This window comes from Dendrobates tinctorius, unplaced genomic scaffold (genome assembly GCF_039654945.1).
Source record: "Dendrobates tinctorius isolate UK_male_01 unplaced genomic scaffold, ASM3965494v1 ptg000029l, whole genome shotgun sequence".
In the NCBI taxonomy this organism is placed as follows: Eukaryota; Metazoa; Chordata; class Amphibia; order Anura; family Dendrobatidae; genus Dendrobates; species Dendrobates tinctorius.
This window is the reverse complement of record NW_027361697.1, coordinates 30764285-30780368: the sequence shown is the minus strand read 5'-3', so window position 1 is coordinate 30780368 and position 16084 is coordinate 30764285. Positions and strand designations below refer to the sequence as shown.

Sequence of the window (16084 nt, the reverse complement as noted above, 5' to 3'; positions counted from 1 at the left end):
GGAGAATGGATGGAGCCATGTACCGTAAAATCCTCAGTGACAACCTCCTTCCCTCTGCCAGGACATTAAAAATGAGTCGTAGCTGGGTCTACTAGCAAGACAATGACCCAAAACATGCAGCCAAGGCAAAAAGGAGTGGCTCAAAAAGCACATTAAGTTCATGGAGTGGCCTATCCAGTCTCCAGACCTTAATCCCATAGAAAACTTATGGAGGGAGTTGAAGCTCCGAGTTGCCAAGAGACAGCCTAAAAATCTTAATGATTAGAGATTATCTACAAAGAGTGGACCAAAAATCCTCCTGATGTGCGCAAAACTCATCAACTACAAAAAAGTCTGACTGCTGTGCTTGCCAACAAGGGTTTTGCAACCAAGTATTAAGTCTTGTTTTCCAGAGGGAACAAATACTTATTTCTCACTGCAAAATGCAAATTTATATAATTTATACACTGCTCAAAAAAATAAAGGGAACACTTAAACAACAGAATATAACTCCAAGTAAATCAAACTTCCCTGAAATCAAACTGTCCACTTAGGAAGCAACACTGACAATCTATTTCACATGCTGTTGTGCAAATGGAATAGCCAACAGATTGCCAAAATTTCCAAGACACCCTCAATAAAGGAGTGGTTCTGCAGGTGGGGACCACAGACCACATCTCAGTACCAATGCTTTCTGGCTGATGTTTTGGTCACTTTTGAATGTTCGTTGTGGCCTGTCTCCTGGTAGCCCCTCCAGCCTCTGGACACTACGCAGACAGACGCAGCAAACCTTCCTGCCACAGTTCGCATTGATGTGCCATCCTGGATGAGCTGCACTACCTGAGCCACTTGTGTGGGTTGTAGAGTCCATCTCATGCTACCACGAGTGTGAAAACACAACCAACATTCAAAAGTGACCAAAACATCAGCCAGAAAGCATTGGTACTGAGATATGGTCTGTGGTCCCCACCTGCAGAACCACTCCTTTTATTTAGGGTGTCTTGGAAATTTTGGCAATCATCTGTCTATTCCATTTGCACATCAGCATGTGAAATTGATTGTCAATCAGTGTTGCTTCCTAAGTGGACAGTTTGACTTCACAGAAGTTAAATTTACTTGGAATTATATTCTAAGTGTTCCCTTTATTTTTTTTGAGCAGTGTACAAATTGATGTGGATTTTATTTTTGATATTCTATCTCTTAATCTTAAAATTAACCTACCCGTAAAATTATAGACTGTCAGTGGGCAAACTTACAAATCAGCAAGGGATCAAATCATTATTTCCTTCACTGTATAACAGAACAGTCCCTACAACTATCGCCCACTGTTGTTCCAGATATATTTTCGTGTGCTGGCAAAGTGATTTTGCAGCAGTTTACGGTGTAAATAACCTTGTTGCCCATTACCTGCCAATAACATTCAGTTATCAAAAAATTTCTAGGTGATTTTCACACTGCGTTCTTACCCTTCTTAGAATAAGGGAAATACCAGTTTTCGCTCTCCAATACAGTGTGGGTATTCTGGTTTATTGTACTTTTCTATTGGAAGTTTGCCTTTATTATGACTTAAGGAAGCATAAGCTTTTACAGAAGGCTGTCGCCAATGAAATTTTGTGAAGAGTTGCAGTTATTTGGTCTCATGATTTCTAGATACACCTAACGGGTGGATTAATGACCTTCCATGTACATATGGAAAACCATCCCAATTTATGTAGGACATTTATCATACTAGACACTAATAATGTAAACCATGAGTGCGTCCTCTGTAGTACCACTGTTAAAATAGTGGTGATGGGTTTTTATTGTTGCAGATCAGTGGTGTCCGTGAGTGTGAATGTCTTTCATACCAACATCGACATTTGCACGTCTGGCATAAGGTTTAGTTTAATACTCCTCGCCCAGCCTTTGTGAAGAAGATGTGATGGATGGACCACTGGTATATGGTGGAATCTGTTCAGTGATCTACAGAGTCCATGATATATGTAGTCCGCCAGGACTGAGCTACAGTATGGCTGTCTCTGGCTTGGCTGACAACACTAATCATGTTTGCAGGCTCTTTAATGTTTTGGTGTAGGTGGTAGTAGATTTGGCAGGATACACATGAAATGCTGCTTTCATCACAATGTGTTACGTAACTACCAGAGAAATGTGCTATTACTCAATGCTCTGCAGTGGCGGTTACTTTTTTTTTTTTTCTTCAGATTTGTAATTTATACTGGTGGAGAAGCCACTGGAAATAAAACTTTAGTTAACTATATGTAAACCGGAAAAAAGATAGTCAGGGAGGCTCTTATGTTTATTGTTCCGTTAGAGAAGCCCCAGATGTAAGTCGTGCCTGTTGTCTTCGGCTATGGTTTGCGGGAGCAGGACACGGGTCATTGCACCCCATTGGGTTAACCTGCGCATGATGCAATGTGCTGATGAATACCATGACTGTCCGACGTCTGGAAAAACACACGTTTGGTAATTTTTCTGTTTTCTTTCTCAAGGCTGAACAGGAACTCCGAATAACACAAAGTGAATTTGACCGTCAAGCCGAGATTACACGTCTGCTGCTAGAAGGCATGAGCAGTACACATGTAAGTATTTCCTGCCACTAAGGTACAGAATAGAGGTTGTCCACTACTCTAGAATTGGCCTATCCGTAGGATAGGTCATTAATGTCTGACTGGTCAGGGTCCAACACCCGGCACCCCCTCAAATCGGCTGTTGTGTCAGCCGCCGGCTGGAAATGCTCACTTGCGGAGCTGGTCATCTTCTGATGGTAACCTCCGTAGGATACTAATCCTTCTATTGATTTGAGTAGGTGGTGGATGTGTAGTACCAAGCCTCAACCACTATCCGAAGACTACAAGCTCCACAAATGAGAATTTCCAGTCGACACCATAATAGCTGATTGGAAGTGTCGGACCCGCATTGGTCAGACATTGATGACCTATCCTAAAGTAGTAGTGCTAAAGTAGTGGACAACCTCTTTAATGTCTGGAAAAATACATAAAATCGTCACATTTGTTCATAGCTGTGCAGTGTGCTATACCAGAGAGCGCAGTCAGATGAGATTCACAACACCTGTACTGTGCGGGTGCCATAGACGGGGTATGTCTCATCCTTGGCTTTTCCATTCTCTATAATGCTGTATTCCCTTCCCTTGCCTTCAGATGGCAGTCGCTAACAGGGTGACTGCACAATAATTTTTGCTAATTGAGAGAAGCGAGTTTATGATACAGACCTGAATAAAGCTTAGCTAGTTCTTGAAGTCAACAACGGCACAAGCAATAGTAGACCATGTGGCCCTGTCTGCTCCGGGTTATTGCAGGGATTTATTTAGAGTGTGTAAATTTTGGGGGTTCAGAAAACTGTTTTAATGTGGTCCACTCCAGCACTGCCGCAAGGACCATCTTGTCATGAAAGACATGCTAATGACCTGTTCGCCTTACCTGCCACTAGATCTACTAGTGGAGAAGATGAGCACAACAGCGAGTAGATCCCACATAGTCCCTTTTGTCAACCGTCCGGATCTGGTCCCAGCCAGCTCGGCACTCAATCATTAGATTCTGCTTTTGCTTGAAGATTCGTTTATTAAAAACTCTGGTTTTCACCCTACTAAACCCACACCCACCCTCTATTATTCCCCCACCATGTCTTTTAGTCTCCAACCGTACTTTGCCTTCTACAAGGACAGACATTTGTCCACAGCTGCCAGTCACTGGAGTACACTGGTCTGCTGGAGTGATCCTTTTTAAATGGGTTTTCCACACTTGAGCCCTCTAGCATGCTGTAAAATTAGAAAATATACTTGCCTGTCTTGATGCTGCCAGGTCATGTCTGCACAACCAGGACAGGACATATAAACCCAGTCTCTGTATTACCTGTGTAGTAATATGATGCCTTCTTGCCTAGGTAACTGCACCTCAAGAGTATAAAGTTATGGTATTCCCTTGCAGGCACATCATCTGCGCTGTCTGAATGATTTTGTGGAGGCCCAGATGACCTATTTTGCTCAGTGTTATCAGTATATGCTGGATCTTCAGAAGCAGCTTGGCAGGTAAACACTGGTGGATTGTGTGCTACAATCTTCATATGTGGCTCACTGACCATTTCCATTTACGAAAACTCAGCATTTTTTTTTTTTACTAGGACAAACTCCGTACGGTCCTCTTATTTAAGTATGGATGTAGTTGATACCTTAGTCAAATGGGATTAATAATTATTTGCAATGTTAATATTGCAGTGGAAGCTATTTTTACCTTTATTTAGTTTCTTTCTCTCTGGGATTTCATGATGTACATCTCTTCAGTTTTGGCATGTGAGCTCATGGTGACCATCCCTCTCTTAGGCCTCACTCACATGTACGTATTGTATCTGTGGGGGGGAAAAAAACTGATACAACACGGACCCATTGTAATCTGTAGGGCAGTTGACATGTCCATGTCTTTTGCAGCACAGATGAAAAGGACCAGTAAGTCTGAAGGGCCATGAAAAACACATACAGCGCACACATGACATCATGTTCTGGTCGTTTTTAACATTGCAAACTATAGGAGAAACTTTGCCATTTATTTCTTTATCCATCTGTGAAAAAGATTGACATACTGATAATAAAAACTGATAGCTGGATGGCACACTGATGCACAACACTGATGTGTACACGTTTAAAGACCTTAAAGACGTCCCCAGAAATTTCTGTATGATGACATTGCATGGACTGTACCAGTGAAGTTCTAAACAAGGCGGAACACAAACTCCTATCGCAGATAGTGATGATGACTGTGCAGTTATAGGTGTCAAAAACAGTCTATTCTCCTGACTGGGTACTTCTATATTCTTCTAAATAAGCACTGTACTGATGCACAATGGGATTCATAGCACACAAAGGAAAAAATGCAGGAAGAGAGGTAGAAATCAAAGTAGCGGCTGAAGAGAATGGGAAGGGGGGGGGCTATGGATGTGCTAGCTTCTGTCTTTATATTTTCATTTTTACGTAATATGCTGACCTCTGCGATACCTTTAGGAAACAAGCTAAGAACAGACATTAGTTTACCGCACCAGTCTGCATAACACACTTCAATACAAGGTTAATGAGCAGCATTGTGTGCAGCAGTCGATATGTTTGCCACATCTGTAGCTTTAAAGAGAATCTTATATTAGGTCTTCAAAAAAAAAAAAATTATATATTTTTATTGTATGTATGTGCATTGAAATAAATGAGTCTGGTCTACTTTGGCGCGATGTAAAGGTCATCACTTTAGCAGAGATTAGCATGTTTTTTGACCTTGTAATCTTCCCTTTTAAGAGTTGAGGCTGCAAGGACAGTGCTGCATTTGTAGAAATGGATTGTAGCATCATTTCCACTCCCAAGTCTGACCCATTTATTTCAATTGCCGACCCTGACATAATTCAGTCAGTGTACTAATGGCATCGGAATATATGAAGGGAAATTGTGCCCGTTTGTGAAAGTCACCTTGTTGTGCTGAGTCGTACGGCTGCTGCTGATGTGTCTGAATTATTACTGCCCTTTCTTACAAGTTACAATTATGCAGTCATTGGGAAGTCGTGTAAATGTAAGACGTAGATAGGAGTTCCCCTGATAGAAAATGAGAAGGCAATCTGAGAATCTACAGCAAAATTCATCGCCGCCTGTGTATCGTGTTACCGGTTTAGTCAGTAAAGACTTCAGTCTGGAGAGCCTGCCAATATTGGATTAGCCAAAAAGAAATGTGTGTGGGGGGGGGGTCTCTGACTCCCAGACATATGGGCAGGGTGGCTGGCATTCCAATAGCCAATCCTTTTATGAATGGAGATGAGCTGCTGCTGGAGAAGTCTGGTATGGGCCCTCTCGGAGAGAACTCAGATGAGCTGAGCGTTCCTGCATATGGCTGACTACATGGCTTATGGCCTAATGAATACTGGGCTGATAGAAATGTAATATGAATAGAGATAAATTTAATTACAAACTTCCATGAAGTTTGTTACGGTCATAAAAGTCACTTATTTGTATGTACTGTAGTGTTAATATCACCGATCGCCATCTTCTCTGGTATCCTGCGCATCTCCGCTTCTTTTCTGGGGGATGTCACCACTCTTCAGAGTCTGGAGGGTGTGTGAGCCGGCAGTTAGTGTAATCCTATAGAGCCTTGTTATGACACTCCATAGGCTTACGATGCCCCTTCCAAGTCATGGAGAACGAAGTGAGGCCAGAAGAGTGGTGCCATCACTCCGGAGAGGAACAGATCGGCATTGGATGCCTGAGAAGACTGCAGACGGGGAGTATACTTGCACACTCGTGGTCCCCAGCTCCAACCATAGCTGCATCAGCATGTGGCTGCCTCACAGGGATGTTCTCTGTACAATCTGTGTGGGAACAGGGAAGGCCACCTATGGTAGCAGTGGTTAATATCTGCAGTAATTTAATTTTAAAAAATATACTGTATATTTGTTTGTTTTTTTTTCCCATGTAAGAAGTGACTTCTTCTCTTCAGAAGTTTTAGTATGACTAAACTAATTACATTACTGGGTTAAGTATTAAAATACAAGTTCACATATTTCTTACTGGCTGCAGATGGATATTCCATCTCTTGAAAAAACTCCTCTAAGCTTTTGTAGAAATGAGGCTTCACATGCCCCCAGCTAAGTGCATCCATCCTCCGCGTTACTGCCTGCCTAGTGCCACTAATGGGATTGACATTTCTTCTATGCTGCAGGAAATGCGTCAGCCATGCCCATGGGGGTGTCGCTAGGTGGAGAATAATGCACTTCTTTCCTAACTTACATAAAGATTCAATGATGTGATATCAATATCTGGCCAGGTTGATCTGTTTTGAATTTGCTTTTTACTACCTTTATCCACAGCAAAGCCAAAGAACTGCGCCTAGAAACTGCGCATATACCAAGTTGTGCTCCGGCTCATCTCTGTGGTTTAGGAAATCCACAAGTAGGCTTGCTGCACAATACAGGCTCCCAATAGTTCACATATTGTAGGGGAATGTTGGATGCAAGTCTTGGGGTTGTGGGAGTGTCAGAAAGCGTGTCAACTAGTGAAACAATGGAAATGTATTCTTGCAGTAAAATGTATATTGTTGGTGCAGCAGTTCAGTCATTACTACTTCTGTGTTTTTTCTTCTTAGCTTTCCAACGACTTTTGCATCAAACAATAATCAGTCGGCCCCAACGACTATGCAAAGTGTTTCTCTCCCGTCAATCTCTGCCTCCGCTCCATTACCTGCTGCAAGCAATTCCGTTGTTACATCAGGCTTCAGTGAGCTGAAAGCTGCCAGCGGCAATAGAAAGGCCAGAGTTCTGTACGATTATGATGCCGCAAACAGCACCGAGCTATCACTTCTTGCAGATGAGGTAATTATGTCCTTGATGAGAAGACGGGGCGCTCTGACTCCTATGTAATCCATCATTACCCAAACTCATTGCTTACAATAATCGAAATAGAGACCGCTGACTTTTTCATGGATTTCCTGGTCCTTTCCAGGATCTTGTAGGGCAGACAGTAAGACACCAGACCTGTATAGTGGGGGGGCAATGTAATTAGAACACAAAAATTCACTAGAGGGATTTGTAAATACAATTTGATGGTTTTGTGCAAAAAAGGCATGCGCCGAAACTTGCAGTGTTTCTCAAGTTTGTTTTTGGGCACTTCTCTGAATAAAATGGTTGGGGTTAGGTGGAGGCATTGTGCCTTGTAGTGGTGACGTGGACATACATTTCAGCTGAGGTGCGGCTCCTTTCTTAAGAAGCATAAGAGGATTTTTGTTTAGGATTAACTGGGGACACACTGGTCTTTAGTAAATTAAATGTACAAGCAAGAAAAAAAAGACCAGATCAGCGTTCCATTACATTTTGGTGGTCATGCGATATTCAGTCAGTCTGTTCCCAGGGTACCATAAGACACAATAGAAACAAAAATGGGTAATGGAAGAACCAGCTTTAGAAGTTATGTAAGAGAAAATTGCACTTTTAATCTTCGATAAATTCACGTGGTGAATCCTAAATGCTTTTGAAAAGACTGGAAAATACATGGTTTACAAGTTTCGAACCCTAATGGGTTCTCAGTCATAGCACAGCGTGATACATAATGTTACACTTGTGTATGATCCACCACACTGCACGGAAAGCTGTCCAGATAGAAGCCTTTCGAAGGGTAGGTGCCACACGGTCAGTAAACGCTGCGGGTTGGATGCTGCGTACTTGCGCAGTGTCCAACCCATAGCTTCCAGATGCTACAGCATAGTGGATGGGATTTCAAGAAATCCCATGTCCACTATGCGTCCAGAGACGACCGCAGAGACTGACATGCGGTGTGTCTTTACAGACCGCAGAATGTCTTTTTTTGTTGCAGAGACGCGAGTCTCTGTAAGATAAATTTCACCCGTACATTGTATTGAACGTGGTGATTCACAGGTCAGTGAACACAGAGGATTCACATACGTTCAATAGATGGCAGCGCTTTGGATGCAGCGGACATGTGCTACGTCCAAAGCACTGCCAATTACTGACTGTGTGCACATACCCTAAACTGTAACACACATCAGTTATCTAGGGATGTGAAGTAATGCTATGACTAAAGCTACATGGAAAAATGACATCAAAGAATTATTCTTAGCAGAAAGTATCACACAGGAGAGGATTAGATACCCGGCTCAGAATACAGTATCACACAGGATAGGATTAGATACACAGCTCAGCAGTCAGTATCACACAGGAGAGGATTAGATACACGGCTCAGCAGACAGTATCACACAGGAGAGGATTAGATACACGGCTCAGCAGACAGTAACACACAGGAGAGGATTAGATACACAGCTCAGCAGACAGTATCACACAGGAGAGGATTAGATACACGGCTCAGCAGACAGTAACACACAGGAGAGGATTAGATACCCGGCTCAGAATACAGTATCACACAGGATAGGATTAGATACACGGCTCAGCAGTCAGTATCACACAGGAGAGGATTAGATACACGGCTCAGCAGTCAGTATCACACAGGAGAGTATTAGATACACGGCTCAGCAGGCAGTATCACACAGGATAGGGTTAGATACACTGCTCAGCAGGCAGTATCACACAGGAGAGGATTAGATACACGGCTCAGCAGGCAGTATCACACAGGAGAGGATTAGATGCACGGCTCAGCAGGCAGTATCACACAGGAGAGGATTAGATACACGGCTCAGCAGACAGTATTACAGATATGCCCACACTGGTGAAACTTCCAGCCCCCCCCAATTATACACAAGACTATGGGCTGTATATGTCACTGTCCTCCTCAGACAGCCATAAAAGCAAAGGTGTCAGATTACTGGAGATCACTGGGGCTGTGTGTGAGGAGGCGGAGACAGAGCAGGAGGACGCTGGAGCAGGAAGCACAGGGCCGAGCCTGGAGTAGCAGGACAGAGGAGCATAGATGAAAGTCACCCGCACTCACCACTCTCCATCCTCCGGCTCCAGTGAGCGCTTCTCTCCTCTGCTGACCACCTTCTCCTTTTCTTCAGCCTCTCCTCACAACACAGGACCCGTTATGCCACAAGTGGTCCTGTGATAGAGGGTAAGTGGAGCTCAGCAGATAGCACTGGGCTACAGTAAAATGGCCCCCAGCCACACCTACAGCAGTGAATGGTGCAGCCCACAGGGGCGTGCCCAGTTCTCTGCTACTGAGGCTGCAATGTGCGGTCGGAAGCCGCCCGCAGTCTCCTATGTGCAGGGACGGCCATACTTGCAGACTGTACGAGTCCTACACAGATCTGCAAATCAAGATGGCAGCGCCCAGTGGCTACATGAAAACATTATTACAAACAAACCATAAATCCTGGTTAGTACAACATTTGCTGAAACAACATGTTTTGTAACTTACTATTTTTTTGCAAATTATATAAAATTGCGGCACCTTCCCTTTAAGAACCCATTGGGGTTTAAAACGTACAGGACATGTGTTTCCCTGGCTTCTCAATATTTGTTTTATTTCACCTTGTGATTTATTTTTTTTTTTTTTATTTTTTTTTTTCTTAAATTATATTTTAAAGTGCAATTTTATTCTTTTTATGTACCTTCTGGAGATGGATCTTCCAATACCTGTTTTTGCGTTTAGTAAATTACTCCCAATGTATTTAAGTCTTGGAGGAAATCCATGCAAAGAAACTGAGAGGGGGTGGGGGGAGAGTTCCATGGGGTTGTAATCTTTTAGATGTATTTTTACCCAGATCGCCATGTATTTTTTTTGTTTGTTTTTTTACCAATAGTGTATTGGGTTATTCTCAAGCTTTCTGAGCACTTCCCAATTCTGCAGTCTCTTTACAATCTCCTCACTTTCTAGCAGGGCGGGCTCTCCTCCTTTTAGTGACCATTCTGGTGTGTAGCAGAGCTGTAGTATTAGAATGATAAAGCTCGGCACAAGTTCTGCTGTAAGACATTCTGCCATAAATGGATTGTTTTGAAGTGTGGACGATTATCACTTTATTCACACATCGTGCTAAAGGGGCATTTCAACAAGTACATGGTTCGGGAAAGTGAGAGATGTGCTGTGTGCCTTGTCGGGAGGTGAGCAGCTTACTGCTGGATAGAAATCACTGGGCTGGGGAGAGAGGTGGCAGAGACATTACAGGAGTGGGGCTAAAGCCTAATATAACTACAGCGCACACTCAGCCAGGCTTTCGTGGTCAAGCTCCATGGAAACGAGCTGTACACTATGTAAGAGAAAAGCTCACATAGCAGGAAAATGACAGCAGATGGGGAAAAAGTCAATTTAAAACTTATCTTCCTGTTTAAAGCAATTTAATAACTTGAAAATACTACTGATATCCAACTGTATAAATGTTTTACTCTGCTAGTTGACTAAATGTGTACATATACAATATGGACATGCTAGCAAGTTCTTCGGGGTGAGAATGTGTGGTGTTTTTTTTTGTTTTTTTGTTTTTTTCTTCCCTCCACTCTCCATTGGGACCATTTAACTCTTGACTCCATTGATGTAATTTTTTTTTTTTTTCTTAAAGATTCACAGAATGATACATGTATCGTACTTCTTGGTGTTGCTTCAGTACATGGCCTTTCTGTCCAACATTACTTTTAGAAAACTTCAATTGCCATGAAGGTGTTCAGTTTGCATTGTCTGGGCGGGATACAGGGCAAGTCCATTTAAATAAGGTCTGCCAGTAAAAAATGACTGTTCAAACTAAGCACGGGCGCTCCGTTCATCCATCTGTGTGGCCGAGCAATTCGCTGCACCTACTTATTTTCCAATGTATCTCCACACTCCGTCCTGTAAAGTTACAGTACCAGGAGTGCAGGATAATGCTAGACCATGGTGGAAATGATTAGTGGCTGCAAGGGTTGTGGGCCAGATGTAATAGTGACCTCCAGTCTAGTTTGGTTTTGGTTCACGTTCTTCCTGTAATAATTAATATTCCTCTTAATTTCAGGTCATCGCTGTACACAGCATTCCAGGAATGGATTATGATTGGCTGATGGGGGAGAGGGGCAACCAGAAGGGCAAAGTGCCAATTACCTACCTAGAGCTCCTTAACTAATTGACCTTCTTCTTCTTCTCTCCTTAAGTGCCGAATTTCCGCAAATAAAAAAAAAAATATATATTTATATGCAATTAACTTGATAATTTTTTTTTTTAGATGTAAGGGTCTTCCATGTTAAAATCAGTGTCTTCTATGAACTTCTGCCATGTCAAACTGCCCTTCACTATACTGCCACCTCTTGCATGATGACACTCCCTGGTCCTGTTACATTTAGTTGTGGACCTTGTGTCCCCAGAACTCTCTACTGTCATCAATTGGAAAGTGTTTATATAGTGGGCGACTTTTTTTTATGCTTTTTTTTTGGCGTCTGTAAAATAAATGTAAATGTGTGCCAAATGCTTTGTTTCCTTCTATACAATGACATTCCCTTGGTGAACTAAACTGTAGATTATTCTGTTTTAATCAGAAGTCTTGTAATTTGGGAATGTCTGTCTTGTAATTTATATAATTTTGAAGAGAAATGGCAGTTTGGTGGGTGATCCGGCATCAGACCACGGATATCTACTGCTCTCCTGACCACATCTGGTTTGAGCACAATCCCTCTCTTCTCTCAGGAAGTTCTAAGATGAGGCAGCACATAGGTGTTCTAATATAATCCCACAATAGGGATCAAGGCCTAGGGTCCACCGCTCCAAGAAAACAGTCTGAAGTTCCCACAACAATCAATCCAGAAGGGCTTTCCTTCTGGGTTGAATAATGGGAAGGTAGGTCTTTCATGGAGTATGAGGTCAAAACTTTTTTTTTTTTTTTTTTTCTCCCCTTTGTTCTACAAAACACCCCCTCCACTCATTTTGCTTTTTAAAGGGGTTGTCCCATAAACAAAGTACATTTTTAATAGATTTTGGAATAAGTTCCACAATTGGCTGTATTACAAAAAAAAAAAAAAATAATTATGTGCTGAGATACTTTATAACTGTGGCTTTTTGCTACATGCTTTGTAATGCCTATCTGACAGTGCAGAGCTGGGCCAGGCCAGCACATACCACAGCTCCGTTCCCTGGGAGGCGGAGGAAGCTTAAGCCACTTATAAGTAAGTTACAGACAAAACAACAAGGGATTAGAGCTGCCGCTTCCTTGGGTAACACATTCCCTGCATGTTTTATTACAGGAGCGAGCTTGTCTATGACGTCGGCTCAGCAGCCACTCGAACTCCTACGTCACTGACGTGATTTTTTTTTTATTTTTTTTAATTGGCTCAAAAGGCTAGAGATGCATCAGAAACTCACTCCTGTGATAAAACAAGCAGGGACATGTACTTCCTGAGAGAGAAAAAGAAGCAGCTGCGAGCCCCTGCAATTTTTTTTTTTTCTTTTTTTTTTTTTTTTTTTTTTTTTTTCCTTCCTGATACTAGCAGATTGTAAGGCTGGGGTCACACTGCGTTATGGCAGTCTGTTAGACGAACTGCGTTACACCGCGGCATAACGTGATGTAACGGAGTCCATTAATGCTGCCATTCCCTCACATTATCGGGCGCATCGCTAACACATGCCATAATCAGCATGCGCCAGCGATGTGCTGTCATTCTGTGGCGGAGCCTCAGATCCGGGCTGCAGCGTCCGAGGCTCCGTCACCGCTAGCGCAGATGAAGCAACTGTGCTAGCGGTATAGCATAACGCGATGCTATATCGTTAACGCAGTCCGTCAACGCTATGCGTTGAACGGACTGCTTTAACACTGTGTGACCCTAGCCTAGGTGACTTATGCTCACCACCGACCCAGTCAGGAGCTGTTATATCAGACCATATAAGTGGTTGAACACTTAGAAACAATTATTTGCACAAACATCCCCCCCCCCATTCAATTGTGAAACTTGGACTTGTATCTATTTATCTTGTAAGTTAATGGGATTGTCCCACAAAATACATGTTAAAGGTTCTTGATGAATACTGTGGGCGGTTAATGGAAAATGCTCAGATCTTTGGCTTGGTTCATGGTCTTAACCTTATGTATATGTCCCGATTTCAGATTTTCTGTTCTTCATTCATTTATTTTCCTTTCATTCCTGAACAAGGTGAAGGTTTGGTTTGGGATTTGGACATGGGAAGCCGGCTAATTAACCCAATGTTAATGTACTTTTTATGTAGTGAATGTATGTGGGGCAAAAAACTCTACACTCCACTTTATTTTGTATTGTTTTATAAATATATTTAAAAGTCTTTAGAATAAATGTAAAGTTAGAATATAAGAATGCTTTAAATAAAAAAGCACAAGACAAACTAGCACAATTGGAACTGGTATAAATTGGACTGTATAATAAAAAAAATTTTTGCTGTCTTCACACTTTTGTTTGTTCTCTGTATATTGAACTCAATCCTTGACAGATTGCATCTATTCAAGTGAATGGATCAGTGAAAAAAATAAGGGGCAGCAGTTTCTCCACCATGAAGACTCAGGAAAACGCCATTGAATTTTTAAACTCTGATACATGAATAAGGCCATGGACCTGTGCATCATCATTTCAGGGCAGCTGTCCCACCTGGTGTGCAGTGTCCCTTCATGCCTAATGTCAAAGAGAGGAACTGCCATCATTAAAGTTAAAAACTTCATAGTGCACATGGGTTCTCATGTCCACAATTTTTTATTTTTTTTTTTGTTCCATATGTGCAATTACGGACAAACTTTAGCCAATGCACTAGTTTGCTAATTTGTTGATACTCCACACGGACCACAGTTCTGTATGGGAAAAAAAAAATTGCAGTATGTGCAAGTCTGGTCAAGCTCATGGACCAGACTAGTGCATAAAAATAGCAGGCAGCTTTTGCACCCCTCTGCTATGCAGCTGAATGCTTGGAGCTGTACAGACAGATACATCTACAATTTGTTCGTCTGAACTTGGCCTAAAGCCCAGCATTAATTCATTCATAAGGGACAGGTGCACGGTACCTGCATCAAACACAATACGTACGTGTCTCTGCTTTTGTCTGTTTGAAATGCACTGGTGTTAACTGCAAATATGGAACTGAGAGACTCCAGAATAACTTTTTTTTTTTTTTTCTCTCTCTCTCTCCCATGATAGCACCATGGAGAGAGGGGATCTGCCCTTCAGGGACAGGAAACCTACAGATACAAGGGCGGTACCTCTCCTCCGCACCAGTTGGTTTCCTGTCCCTGACTGGTGTCCTACAGGGGAATCCCGGAGATCTGTTCGCCAATTTCATAAACAAAAAGGTGGAGGCATTCTGTTCTCTAGACCCCAGGGAGAATCCTCGGGCCCTAGACGCCTTTATGCTTCCATGGACTCAGAGCCTGACATATGCCTTTCCCCCAATTATTCTCATCCCAGCAGTCATAAGAAAAGTCAGGAAAGACCAAACAAGAATGATACTAATAGCCCCTTTCTGGCCAAAAAGAACTTGGTTCTCCTGGCTGTGAATGCTATCGGTCACCGACCCTTGGATCCTACCAGATCTTCCAGACCTACTATCTCAGGGACCGGTATCACATCCTTGGGCAGTGAACCTCCATTTTAACAGCATAGAATTTGAAAGGACACTGCTGAGGGAAAGGGGGTTTTCGGCGAACCTAATTGCTACACTACTAAAAAGTAGGAAACTGATAACTACAAAGGCTTACGGGAAAACCTGGAAAAAATTCCTGTCTACCTCCTGGGGTAAGTGTCCAGGATGGGGTCCCAGTTACTGAAATTCTTACCGAAAGGTCTAGAACGAGGCCTAGCAGACCATACATTAAAGATAGATAGTGGCTTTAGGTGCTCTGTATAGCCATGATGTGGCAGGTAACCCATGGGTAGCACGATTCATTAAAGCTGCAACTAGGTCTAGGCCGATAATTAGTCAAAAATTTCCGTTGTGGGATCTGAATCTGGTCCTATCTGCACTAATTAGAGCCTGTAGATTCAGCCCCTTTAAAAATCGTATTGTTAAAGATGTTTCTACTGGTAGCGCTAAAGGCCCCTAGCGAGATCACTGATTTTGTGATGCCACAGGATCTCGCCAGCGAGATCGCTGTGTGTGACGGGGATCCGCGACCGACCCCCTGCCTGTTATCACTGATCGTGCTCGATCGGCCTGGGCCATTTTTCGATCGCTGGTCTCCCGCTGGCCAGCACACATCGCTGCGCGTGGCAGCGAGAGATCAGCGACGCTGGTTTCTAATGTAAACAGTGGGTATCCAGGAGCCGCGACTCCTGGATACCCACTGTTTACCTTGGAAACCGGAGTACACGCTGGTTTCCAAGGTAAACAGCGGGTATCCAAGAGTCGCGCGGCTCTTAGATACCCGCTGTTTACCTTGGAAACCAGCGTGTACGCTGGTTTCCAAGGTAAACAGCGGCTCCTGGATACCCGTTGTTTACATTAGAAACTAGCGTCGTTGGTCCTGATCGCTGGAGGGACTGTCTTGTGACAGCTCACCAGCGATCCCATCATGTCTGATCGTTGGTGGGACATCGTTATGTGTAACGAGGCCTTAACATCAGCTCGTAGAGTAGGTGATATTCAAGCCCTATCTACAGGACCCCCCATTCACAAAAATTCTAGACGATAGTTATCCTGAAGCTCGACCCGGCCTACTTGCCTAAAGTAGCATCGCGTTTCCATAGGTCCCAA

The 16084-nt window shown here is 43.0% G+C and overlaps 1 protein-coding gene across 3 annotated transcripts in view; it reads left to right on the top strand.

Moving 5' to 3' along the window:
* The window catches only part of SH3GLB1 (SH3 domain containing GRB2 like, endophilin B1), a 61539-nt gene extending 47745 nt beyond the window's left edge, over nucleotides 1-13794 (top strand). For all 3 annotated transcript variants that reach the window (XM_073571505.1, XM_073571504.1, XM_073571506.1), the window contains 4 exons: nucleotides 2469-2558; nucleotides 3924-4024; nucleotides 7104-7329; nucleotides 11406-13794. In XM_073571505.1, the coding sequence (XP_073427606.1) occupies nucleotides 2469-2558; nucleotides 3924-4024; nucleotides 7104-7329; nucleotides 11406-11513 (525 nt within the window). In that variant the 3' untranslated portion in view covers nucleotides 11514-13794. The remainder of the gene's footprint in view (nucleotides 1-2468; nucleotides 2559-3923; nucleotides 4025-7103; nucleotides 7330-11405) is intronic.
* Nucleotides 13795-16084: the final 2290 nt, after the last annotated feature.